General features: G+C 45.3%; 1 protein-coding gene across 8 annotated transcripts in view; it reads left to right on the top strand.

Annotated features, from left to right (window-relative positions):
- The window catches only part of PLEKHA1 (pleckstrin homology domain containing A1), a 136759-nt gene that overhangs the window by 12832 nt on the left and 110691 nt on the right, over positions 1-13236 (top strand). For 7 of the 8 annotated variants that reach the window (XM_033942137.1, XM_033942136.1, XM_033942140.1 and 4 more), the window contains exon 2: positions 8464-8624. In XM_033942137.1, coding sequence (XP_033798028.1) covers positions 8484-8624 — 141 coding nt within the window. In that variant the 5' untranslated portion in view covers positions 8464-8483. Of the gene's footprint in view, positions 1-1598; positions 1799-8463; positions 8625-13236 lie in introns of those variants that run through there. The other variant, XM_033942139.1, reaches the window with a different exon arrangement.

Consider the following 13236-nt stretch of genomic DNA (forward strand, 5'->3'; position numbering starts at 1 on the left):
GGTCTTGCTGCCGTCCAGCCGACGGGTCTGCCTCGTGGAAATGAGACGGCACGCCCCTTCCTGGCCCATCCCCGCTAAATCTAAGGCCTGATTGGCCCATGCTGTAGAAGCCTGGACCAATCAGGCCTTAGGCATAGCGGGTCCGCCCATCCCCACTAATCCTAAGGCCTGATTGGCCTAGGTGCCTAGCCTGGGCCAATCAGGCCTTAGATTTAGCGGGGATGGGCCGGGAAGGGGCGTGCCGTCTCATTTCCACGAGGCAGACCCGTCGGCTGGACGGCAGTAAGACCCGTCCAGCTGACCAACATTGAAAGTTGGGGGAGGGAGATTAGTTGGGGCGGGGGGTCGTTGGGCTTTCCGGCAGGAGGAGTTGGGCATCCTCCTGTCGGTGATTACGAGTTTGGGGGGGAGGGGGTTCCGGGATTCCGACAGGAGGAATTGGGCATCCTCCTGTCGGCGATTACGAGTTTGGGGGGGGAGGGGGTTCTGGGGTTCCGACAGGAGGAGTTGGGCATCCTCCTGTCGGCGATTACGAGTTTGGGGGGGAGGGGGGTCCGGGGTTCCGACAGGAGGAGTTGGGCATCCTCCTGTCGGCGATTACGAGTTTGGGGGGGAGGGGGCTCGGGGTTCCGACAGGAGGAGTTAGGCATTCTCCTGTCGGTGATGGGACAGGCGGCCGCAACAACCGCAGCCGCTATACATATTGCAGCAGGGAGATCCCTTGCTGCCATAAGTATAGCGGCCGCGTCTAATTTAACCCGATTCTCTAAAGACGCTGGTTACAGAATCGGCGTTTAGTATAGGACGCCTCTCCCGGGCGGCCTGCCTGGGGAGCATTTTTTTTTTTAAAAACGTGCATCCGATTGGCTGATTAGACAGCTGTAGGACGTCTACAGCTGCCTAAAATCGGGACGCACTTTTGGAGAATCGGGGCCTTAAATGTTTTTCTGGTTTGTGATACAGTTTTTTCTGGTTTGTGATACAGCTTTTCTGGTTTGTGATGACCTGTACCATATACAGGTAATAAATGTCTTTTTTTCAGCAATAAATGTGTACTGTATTCTTCTTCATGGAAAAATAAGACATCCCCCTGAAAATAAGACCTTTTGCATATTTTGGAGTTTTTAAAAATATAAGACAGTGTCATATATTCGGGGAAACAGGGTAGATAAAGACAGGTTGTTCACCCTCGCCAAGGTAGAGAGAACAACAGGGCACTCTCTAAAGTTAAAAGGGGATAGATTCCGTACAAACGTCAGGAAGTTCTTCACCCAGAGAGTGGTGGAAAAGTGGAACGCTATTCCGGAGGCTGTTATAGGGGAAAACACCCTCCAGGGATTCAATTTCTGGGAAGATCCTGTAACCGTTGAGTTTAGTCTCTCGAGAGCGTCCCATATGCTCTCAAGGGTCACCGTGGCAGGTCTTCTAGCTCCAAATTCAGCTGAATCAGTTCCCTGGAGTCTCTGCTCTTGTTCCCTCTCAGCTACTGCCCCTTCAAACAGGTTCTCTCTTGACATTCCTTCCGTACACCTGATAGAGCCGCGGGAGGAGAAGGACGCGGTGGTGGGTTAGTCGCTAAAGGGGAGAGGGATATCTCCAGCCTGAAGTCGCCAGCAGCTCCACCCGCCGACGAAAGCTCAGGACCTCCAGAAAGCATCGGACCGCTGGTGGCTGCAGCATACTCTAAAATCGATCTTTGATTCGGGGTGGAAGTCCTCGTTGGTAAGGGGTCCAAACGAATTGCACCCTTCCTCTTAGAATGAAGCATCTGGATAAATGAGCAGACCGCTGCCCGAAGGTAAAATTGTAAGACATAGAGACGCGTTGTGAAGCAGCCAGCTATACCACCGCCATCTTACTTCCTCCTGCAGGAAGCTTTTTAACTCCTAACAATAACATAAAATTGTAATTGTATACTGTGATAACACCGTGAAGTTTGATATGGTTAACAAAAATGAACTCAGAACTACATATTGATGAGGGTACAAGTATAGACAGCTTAAGAGCAAGACAAGGTCAACATCGAAGACAATCACGGTAAATTAATACAAAAAACCCAAGTAAGTAAACATCCTGCTAATACAGTGAAAGTAATATTTATTTATTTAAAAAAATTCTATATCGTTTAAAACTAAACGATTTACATCCATAATTTTAAAACAAAAATATGATAAAATAAACATACTAACAATCCTCAGAAATCATGTCTACAAAATAATACCATAGCTTGCATAGTAAAGATCATGAATAATTCATCAACTCTGCCACAGTGGAAAATTATTGGCTAGAAAAAGGCATCTCCAAGTAACTGCGTCTTAAGTACGTAGTTTTCTAAACATGCCTTTTTCAGGGAAGCTTCGTATCTGACCCACCAAGGAGTTCCATATCTTAACTCCTGCACAACAAAAAGTCATTTTATCAGTCTCAACAAGCCTTGAATTGTCCAGTAAAGCTAGATTCTCAGAGTGCAATGATTTTTATCCCAGGACAAGCAGGCAGTATATTCTCACATGTGGGTGACGACATCTATGGAGCCCCGACGCGGACAGCTTTTCAAGCAAACTTGATTGAAGATTCAAGTTTGCTGTGCTGCACCACGCATGCGTGCCTTCCTGCTCCACTAGAGTGCGCATCCCCTCCTCGTGGTCTCCAGTTCTTTCATTTCTGCGGAGCCAAGAAGTCCTGTTTTTGGTCTCTGCCCGAAAGTGCCTCCTAGCATCGCGGCTTTCTTGTTTTTTTCTGGGAGAGTCGCTTAACTCCGGCGTGTAGTTTACTCTTTTATCTCAGGACAAGCAGGCAGCATATTCTTTACACATGGGTGACGTCACCAACGGAGCCCTCGGTACGGACCTTTTTAACTAGAAAGTTCTAGTTGGCCGCACCGCGCGTGCGCGAGTGCCTTCCCGCCCGACGGAGGAGTGCGTGGTCCCCAGTTTCTTCGTTTCCGCGGAGCGAAGAAGACGCGTGTGTTTTTTCAACGGCCGTTGAACTCACTTTTTTGCCTTCCCGCTCGCGAATTTTTTCTATTTTTCTTTATTTTTACCTTCGGGTTTACTTTCTCTTTGTATTCAAAAAAAACTTTGATTTTTTTCTTCCCTTTTTTCGTTTTTGCCCCGGCGGGGCCTGTTGCCATTATACAGGCCTCGGGGTTCGATTTTGCGGAGGCTGTTTTCCCCTTCATGCCCCCGCAAGCCGGTTTTAAGAAGTGCCAGCGGTGTGCCCGCCCGATCTCCCTCACTGACCCACACAATTGGTGCTTGCAGTGTTTGGGTCCGGAGCATCGGGCGGACTCCTGCACCCGCTGTGCTACTCTTAAAAAGCGGACACTTAAAAACCGGCAAATCCAACAAAATCTTTTATTCGGCACCGGGTCGACGATGGACTCCTCGGCATCGACAGCGGTACCATCAAAATCGGCACTGGCGCAAGGTAAGCCAGCTAAGAAGCCTACCCCTTCCCTCGAGCGCCCACCAGCCACAGTGGCGACACCGACCCTGCCGGCCTCGCGCCGACCCCGAAAGCGCTCCGCCCCGATTTCGGTGAGTGCCTCTTCATCGGCCTCTTCATCGCCGGGGCGTGGAGCGGCACCTAAGGAACCGAAGCAAAAGAAAGCGGTTCCGGTGCCTCCCCTGGATGACCGAATTGCGGCCATCCTCCAGGTTCAACTGCAGGAACAGCTGCAACATCAGCTCGAGCACCTGTTGCCTACTATCCTGGCACCGCTCCTTTCGGTACCAGACCGGCCCGAGCCCCGTACCGAGCCACCGGTATCCACCCCATCGGTACCTATTAATACCTCCATGCCGATTCTTTCGGCCCAGCAACTTCATGCCCATCCTGTGTTTCACTCCCATACCACTGCGGATCCTCCTCGGGACCGGGCGGAGCACCATTCTTCCCGGGACCGGGACCGACGCCGGTCCTCTTCTCCCGGTACCGTTTCGGTACGCTCTGGAAAATCTTTGTCCAAGACTCACCATACCGAACCTTCCACCCCGGTGTTGCGGCATGCGCACCCGGAGGTCCGGGACCCAGACTTGTGGGAGGAGTCCCCTCCCGGTACCGAGGAGGATCTCTCCTCCTCCGATGAGGATCCCTCAGCTCCTGATACCACCTCCAAACCTGAGCAATCCTCCTTCTCAAAGTTTCTCAGGGAGATGTCAGCAGCCCTATCTCTCCCTCTGGAGTCAGACTCCAAGAAATCCCAAGCCTTTCTGGAGGCTCTGGATTTTGAGCAACCTCCCAAGGAGTTTCTTAAACTACCCGTGCACGACATCCTACGGGAAACCTTCTATAAAAATTGGGAGAACCCCCTTACAGTGCCTGGGGCCCCCCGCAAGTTAGATAACCTCTATAGAGTTATCCCAATCCCAGGGTTTGATAAGTCACAACTTCCCCATGAGTCTCTCCTGGTTGAATCCACCTTAAAGAAGACTCAGGGCTCCAGTGTCTATGCCTTCACCCCTCCTGGCAGAGAGGGTAAAACCATGGACAAGTTTGGCAAGAGGCTCTACCAGAATGCCATGCTAGCCAACAGGGCGAACAACTATTCCTTCCATTTTTCATTTTACATGAAACACTTGGTTCAACAGCTATCCGCCCTCCAAAAGTATCTTCCAGAGAGGAAGGTGCCACTCTTTCAACAACAGATCTCTGGTCTCCTTCAATTGAGAAAGTTTATGGTCCGCTCGATATATGATTCCTTCGAGCTCACCTCCCGTGCCTCTGCCATGGCTGTAGCCATGCGCCGCCTGGCCTGGCTGAGAGTCTCAGACTTGGACATTAACCACCAGGATCGTCTGGCCAACGCCCCCTGTCTGGGGGATGAACTGTTTGGAGAGTCCCTGGATTCCACCACCCAGAAACTCTCTGCGCATGAAACCAGGTGGGACACCCTGATTAAACCAAAAAAGAAGGCTCCGCCTGCACGACCTTACAGGCCTCAATCCTCATATCAGCGCAGGTTCTCAGCCAGGCCACTCAATCCGCCTTCCCAACATCCTCGGCGGCCACGGCAGCAACATCACCAGGCACAGGCTCGTTCTCAGTCCAACCAACCAAACAAGCCTCTTCCTCCTGCTAAGCCTTCTCAGCCCTTTTGACTCTTCTCTCCAGGGCATAGCCAGTCTTCCACCTTCGCTACCTCTTCCACAACCAATCGGAGGTCGTCTCCTCATATTCTTCAGCCGTTGGGAGGTCATCACATCGGACCAGTGGGTCCTCAGCATCATCCACCACGGCTACTCTCTCAACTTCCAGACTCTTCCACCGGACAACCCTCCCGTAGAGTCTGCTTCTCACTCATCTCAAACCCCCCTCCTCCTGAGGGAGGTTCAATCCCTCCTTCTTCTCAATGCCATCGAAGAAGTACCTCCAGACCAAAGGGGTCAGGGATTCTACTCCCGCTACTTCCTGGTACCCAAAAAGACGGGAGACCTCCGTCCCATTCTCGATCTCAGGGATCTCAACAAATATCTCGTCAAGGAGAAGTTCAGGATGCTCTCCCTTGCCACGCTCTATCCTCTTCTTTCTCAACACGACTGGCTATGTTCCCTGGACCTCAAGGAGGCCTACACTCACATCTCAATCAATCCGAATTCTCGCCGCTACCTGCGTTTCCAGGTGCAACACCGTCACTATCAGTACAAGGTGCTACCCTTTGGCCTCGCTTCATCACCCAGGGTATTCACCAAGTGCCTTATAGTAGTAGCGGCCTTCCTCAGGTCTCACAACCTCCAGGTGTTCCCCTACCAAAAGAACATCATCAATAACTTTCACTTCTTTAATAATCCGGCTTTCCTACCAACATTATTTAAGTTTTATCTACATTTTATTTCAAACCTTGTTCTCTCATCCACTTCTCAATTTACATATATATTTACTCAATGATTTTTCAAAATTGTTATACCATCCGCCTACTGGGGAAAAAAATATCATCTGCATAGTATTCGATATTCAACTCCTAAAGATTCAAATAGTTTGCCTAAAGTAGCCATATAGATGTTAAATAATAGGGCAGAGAGCGCCAAGCCCTGTGGTACTCCAGTCCTAGCTGAATATTCACCTGAAATCTTACATCCATTTCTCACTTGGAAAGAGCGTCCTAAAAGGTATATTTTAAACCAATTGAAAACAACATCATTCATTCCAAGGTTATATAGTCTACCCACAACTGAATCAAATGTTCCAAATAGATCTAAAGACACAAGACAAAATGTCTTGTGTTGATCCATCCCTAGTCATAGAGTATCAATTAAGGAGATCAATAATAATTCTACACTATGATCCTTCTGAAAACCAAATTGATTACAGTCCAAACAATCAGTCTCTTGAACAAAATTATCTAACTGAGAACAATCTTTTCTAAAACTTTTCCAATAAATAGCACAATAGAAATAAGTTGGAAATTTTTCATAACACTTATTTCCATGTTTTTACGCTTTAAAACTGGTCTAATAGTAGATTGCTTGCAAACCCCTGGACAAATTCCATTTTCCATTGATTTGTTTACAATTTTAGTAATTGCTGGAGTCACCTTATTAACCATTTGTCTAATTGTTGAGGAGCAATTATCTTGTATTGCACGGGTAGGTGTACAGTCACAAATAACTTTACGAACCTCAGTTTCATCTACTCTATCAAACTGGGACCATTTCTCATTTTCCACATTCATCAGAGAGTTGTTGAGCTCTACCCATTCTTGCCACTAAGAACTGCGCATACTTTTCCACATCTAAATCATGATAATCGACTAAACCATTGTATCCATTAATCAGATAACTAACTTTCCCTAGCAACAGCAGCAGATGAATCCAGAAACCAATGGGATAGCTCACATCTACCAGCAGGCGGAGATAGAGAAACTGATTAACAGGTGGTCCTATTGGCTGGCACTCCTCCTGTTTATCCAGTATTCTCTATCTCCCAGCAGGTTTATTCAAAGCCTGAGTAACCTGTTCCCTATAATATTGATTCTCATCAATCTTTACATTCCTTTTCTAAATCCTTTATATCAAAGTAGGATCTTATCAATCACACTTCTTTCTTCTCCTGACTCTTGTATATTGGCCCAAGCACAAAAGATAATATCTTGTGGTCAGACCAATCCACCTGTTCCACCTGCAAAGTATTTTCAAGCAGACTCTTACAGTCATGGGGCATGAAGTCCAGAAAATAACCTTGATGTGTGCTTTCTTTCACCATCTGTTCTAAATTTAAAGCAGAAAGTATCACAAAAAGAACATGATCTGGATCAGCCTCTCCAAGTTCCTGAGGATTTAGAGGGATAAATCAAACACATCACATAAAAATCATAGATAGGGATTCCCAAATGCAGGTTGCAAGGGGGGGGGTAGGACATAATAAGTATTAGATGTATCTGAGCATGGAGCATTTAGAGCTCCTTGTACAAAGGTGTGCTAGCATTTTTAGAGGAGGCGGTAGCGGCTAGCACGCGCAGCATTTTAGCACGTTAAGGCCTTAAAAGGAGCCCTTAGTCATTCGGGGGGGGGGGGGGGGGCAAGCATGAATGACACGCAGAGAGAACACGGGGTTTAATACTCTGCTGAAACTTATTAAACAAGTATGTTTGTAAGACATGTGTGATGAAGAGGACCTAATGATGGGGAGTAGTTCCCGGCTTAAGTGAGCTGCTTGGTAGAACATAAGAAGTTGCCTCCGCTGAGACAGACCAGAGGTCCATCCTGCCCAGCGGTCCACTCCCACGGCGGCCCATCAGGCCCATTGCCTGAGCAGTGGTCCCTATCCCTATAACCTACAGTTTTGTGACAAAAGCTTTTAAAGGCCTTCCTTGCCAGGAGGGGTTGGAGAAAATGAGATTGGAACGCAAAAGGCAGGCCGGGAGGTAAACTCAAATACTTCAATCATGTAGTTTTGTAGGAGTCCAATACATCGCCTTATACATGACGCAGCCCAGCTTGAATAGCAGACCTCGACAGGGAGCCAGCACATGGTTGGTTTTTCTTAGTCTGGAGATAAGGTGCACAGCTGTGTGTTGAATCGTTTGGAGTATGTTGTAGTGTTTCTGAGGGCATGCTGAGATCAGGGCTTGACATAGGATTTGGAAGGGAAGGGCATCAAAGTAGGAATGAATGGATTGAAACCCTCTAACCCCCTACTTATGCTGCTTGTCTGTCTGTCTGATTAGATTGTAAGCTCTACTGAGCAGGAACTGTCTCTTGAATGTTTTACTGTAAAGCACTGTGTAAGTTTAGCAGTGCTATAGAAATAAGTAGTAATAGTAGTTTGTCCCCTTTCACTGCATTCATTTCTGGAGAAATAGAAACATAGATAACAGATCTATTTAGAACATTAGGAAAGTTATATAGTGCAAGTTTTTGCAAAACAATTGCATGGGAGCTTGGAAAACTCATGTATGCTAAGCTTTCTCTTCCATCCTGCAGTTTAACATGTATGTTTCTTACATTTCCTCTTGTCTCACAGGGTGATGTTCTGGCCTAGAAATGCCTTATGTAGATCGTCAGAATCGCATCTGTGGCTTCCTGGACATTGAGGAACATGAGCAGAGTGGCAAGTTCCTGCGCAGGTACTTTATCCTGGACACGCAGGAGGGCAGCCTGCTTTGGTACATGGACAATCCCCAGGTAAATATTTGCCAGTAATCCTGTATTTCTATTCCTACTCCTCTCTTTTGTCAGTGTGTTGCTAAAATGGAAGGAAACCCAAAATGAGTTCACTGGTTCTGATGTAGATCCTATTTCTGCTGTACTTGCTATTTTTCCCCTGTCCCTCAGGATTAATTAGTTTGTTCCTGCTTGTTTTTCTGTAGGAAGTCTTCATTTTTTCTCCCTAGAAACAATAGGAAGCCAGACTGCATGAAATACACTGTAGGAGGAATAGAAACAGCAGTGCGCTATCTTGCACTGAGCAAAATTCAAAGACCCAGAAGGTATTTTGTACAGTACAGGTGGAAATTATTTTAGGCAAAATCTGGCTCGTTGGTGTTTTCAGTTTTCATCTTCATCTTTCTGTTTTTAATTTGTCACTTATTCTGAGGATTTATCTCTGCTCTATTTGGGAACTGAAAGGAATTTGGCATCTTTTCTTTTGCAAGCAGAACATAAGGATAAGCCCTACTGGATCAAACCAATGGTCCATTTAGCCCAGTTTCCACCAGTGACAACATTCCATGCTACCGATCCAGGGTAAGCAGTGGCTTCCCACATGTCTCTCATGGACCTTTCCTCCGGGTACTTGTCCAAACCATCTGTGGTAACTGCTGTTACCATAGCCTCTAGGAACGTGTACTAGAGCTTAACTATTCTCTGAGTGAAAAACAATTTCTTCCTAATGGTTTTAAAAGTATTTCCCTGGAATTTCGTTGTCTCATGGTTTTTGTACTTTTTACCTGTTCTACCCTACTCAAGATTTTGTATACCACAATCGTATCCCCGTCAGCCATCTCTTCCCAACCTGAAGAGCCCCAATCTCTTTAGTCTTTCCTCATACAAGAGTTTGATCCCTTTTATCATTTTGGTTGCGCCTCTTTGAACTTTTTCCAATTTCACTATATCTTCAAATATGGCAACCAGAACTGTACACAATACTCAAGGTGAGGTCGCACCATGGAGTGATAATGGCATTCTAATATTCTCAATCTTATTTACTATCGCTTTCCTATTAATATCTAGCATCCTATTTGCTTTTGTTGCCACAGCTGTACACTGGGTAGAAGATTTGAGCACAGCGTCTACAGTGACACCCAGATCTTTTTCTTGGGTGCCAACTCCTAAGCTGGACCCTAGCATAAGGTAACTAGCATAAGGGTTGGATTATTCTTCATGATGGCTCAGTACGTCTTCTAGGTTCACCGTGACTCTTCAATTCCTCCATATTGTCACCATTTCCCGTTCAGGTAGATCTCTTATATCTTCTTCTGTTAAAGACTAAAGCAAAGCATTCATTTGGTCTTTCCGCTATACCCTTATCCTCCCTAAGTGCCCCTTTTGCTTCTTCATCATCCAACAGTCCCACAGATTCCTTCACAGGCTGGCTTTCTGCTTTTGATAGTCCTGAAAGAGTTGTTACTGTGAGTTTTTGCCTCTTTGGCAAGTTTCTCTTCATATTTTTTTTTTTAACCTTCTTTATAGTAGACATACCACATATAGCTGTAAAAGGGGAAGTATTACTAATAGGTGATTTTAACATTTCAGATGTTGATGGGGTCTTCTAGAAGTAAGGAGATCCTGGATTTTTTACAAGGAGAACTATTCATGCTGTTGGTAATTTGTGTAAAAGGAGCTAATTCAAATTCTGATAGACAACAGCCACACACAGAGATTCCCAAGCTAAGGTTTGCAATAGTTTTGCTAGGAATGGCAATCTGATACAAATGGAGGAGGAAGCAGGTTGAAGTAGTTAAACAGAAGGTGCGTTTATTAACACAGTAGGCAAACTATCAACTTGAAGCAATAATGCTGTATGAAAGTATGCGGCAAGCTCCAAGTAGTGGAACACAATGCAAATAGTCAAAAGAAGCAGACATAGATCTTAATTTATGAACTGTAATTCTAGGAGGATAAGAGCTAGAAGAAGCATCATAGCAATAAGAAATGCAATCGCCAACCAGTTGGACATAGTTTGTTTAGAAACAGGTTGTCCAGGTTATTTGGGGAAAATGAAAGGAAGAGTTGCGATGGTCGATCTGGACTCTTATTTTTTTGTAGATAAGCTTTGATAGCTCTTCCACAGTCTAAGGTGTAAAGAGAAGAAGTTCATGAAGTTGTATCCGATAGAGGAGAGTAAGAAGGCAGGATAATTGATTGATTTGATGTGAAAAGCTGAAACAACATTAGGAAGGAATTTTGGATGAGTCCTGACTGAGTCCTGACTGAAATTGGAGATAAGGAGAATAGTGGACAAGTGCTTGAAGCTCCCCGGGAACAAAGTTTTCCAAGTAAAGAATTTGAGGTTGACTTCCTCAATGTGTTCAAAGGGTGGGTGAGTGAGGGAGTTCAGAACCAAGGTAGGTACCATTGCGGAGGAGGTTTCCGTAAGGGAGGTTTAATTTGTAAGAGTCCTTTGAGAAATCTGGGAACAAGCTGATGCTGGGAAATGGGAGAACCAGATGTTAGGTCATGGAAAGCAGCAATAGCACTAAGATGGGCTCGTACTGAAGAGGAGAGACCCTGGTTAGAAAGGTTGTTAATACATGAAATACATCTGTTCTGGGCTTTCACAATGATATTTTGAAACATCCATGTCCTATTTAAAGTCTTAATCTTTTGCCGTCAGTCCTTTTAGCTTTTTAATCATTTTTCTCATTTGTCACCCTTTCAAAACTTAAATGCTGTTATAGTAAATTTGTTTAGTGACTTAATTCCATATATCAGCTCAAATTTGATCATGTTATCGCTGTTTCCCAGCAGTCCCATACCGTTCTCTCGTACCATTCCCTGCATTGCAGTAAGGACTAAGGTGCATTCAGTTTTCTAAGATCTAATACAAACTACAATTTCTACCCATGTATATCTTCGAGGGTGTTATAGGTCAAGTTATCTGCTTCTTCAAATAATTTTTCTGAGAGCCATTTGTGTCATTGTTACTAAGGTGAGGCCATAATGTGAATATTCTGTGTTGAGGGTAAGTAGTAAGGGGAAGTGTCCTAGTTCTGTTCTGAATCTGTTGTTGAAGTAATTTCTGTGGACGTGATCACTTTTTTGTAGAGCTGGAGGTGCAGGGATCCTTTGGTTTCTATGCCATACTCCCATGTCAGAGGTTTGATTGAAAGCTATCAAATCTGAATAGTGGGTGGGTGGGGCTGTACCTGGCTGAGGGTTTCCTCTTTGCATAGAAGATCCTTGGAGCTTTTTCCAGCAGTGTGTCAGATGCACTGTGAATTAACGGCAGTTGTGCTCAGTATATGGTGCTGTTTCTGAACTGTAGTTGCTGTTGACTGAAGTTGGCCTATATTAAATTAAGGCAAGAATATTAGATTGGGTAATGATATTTTAATCATCTTAAAGCAATCTGTTAACAACATTTTCCTTAGCAACAGCAGCAGATGAATCCAGAGACCAATGGGATAACACACATCTACCAGCAGGTGGAGATAAAGAAACTGATTAATAGGTGGTCCTATTGGCTGGCACACCTCCTGCATCTTCAGTATGCTCTGTCTCCCAGCAGGTGATGGTCGCTATTCAACTAGCTCCTAGATTCTGGCTGTGACTGGAAAATTATTTTCTCCTGTTGAGGTTTCTCTTCAGTGAGATGGCAGTTTTATTTCTCCTGTTCAGGTTTCTCTTCAGTGAGACAGGGGTGTCCGGCTGAATGGTTCCGGCTTTAGGAGTTACACCTGGGCCCCCCCAGGTCCCTGCCTCACCCTCCCTCCATTGCTAGAGGGTCTGACTGGGTCTCAATTTTTTCTTTCCCTTCTCTAAAATAAGGGAGACCACAGTTGCTACATTCTGCCCTGTTAGTGCTGCACAACCAGCTCTTACTGGCTTCAACCGGCCCTAACAACAAGCTTGTGAGTATGTATGTGTTTTTTTTACTGTTGTTTGAACTTCAGGTTCTGTTTGGGAGTCTTAGTACTGTGGGTTCGGTCAACGTACGTTTAAGGAATGGATATTTTATTGAGGCTAAGTTTTATGACTAGAAATCCATTGAGGGAGCCGGGACTTTCCCGCCCTTTGCATGCACGCGCTTAGTTTCCTTGTTGGTTACAGCGCAGCAGTAGCGGAGGTGGCGTTGGCTTCCCACCCAGATTGAGGATTGCTTTGCTACATCCCATTGGTCTCTGGATTCATCTGCTGCTGTTGCTAAGGAAGGAAAAATTATGTTCTTACCTGTTAATTTTCTTTCCTTTAGATGCAGCAGATGAATCCAGAGCCCCACCCTTTCTGGATATTGTCTGTCGGTTGTTTCTTTTGCAACTTTCAAAGTTTGTTATTGATGGTTGTATTCTGTATTATTGCCTTTTGAGATTTGTTATGGGAAAGAAGTTTTTTACATGCTATGCCTATTGATGGTTGCGGATGCTTGGGCAAGGAGCTATACTGAAGATATAGGAGGAGTGCCAGCCAATAGGACCACCTGTTAATCAGTTTCTCTATCTCCGCCTGCTGGTAGATGTGTGCTATCCCATTGGTCTCTGGATTCATTTGCTGCGTCTAAAGGAAAGAAAATTAACAGGTAAGAACATAATTTTTCCTTCTTTCTTTCTAAGTCAAACTACAGTACAATTGTGGAAAA

The sequence above is a fragment of the Geotrypetes seraphini genome, chromosome 4, assembly GCF_902459505.1.
Source record: "Geotrypetes seraphini chromosome 4, aGeoSer1.1, whole genome shotgun sequence".
NCBI lineage: Eukaryota > Metazoa > Chordata > Amphibia > Gymnophiona > Dermophiidae > Geotrypetes > Geotrypetes seraphini.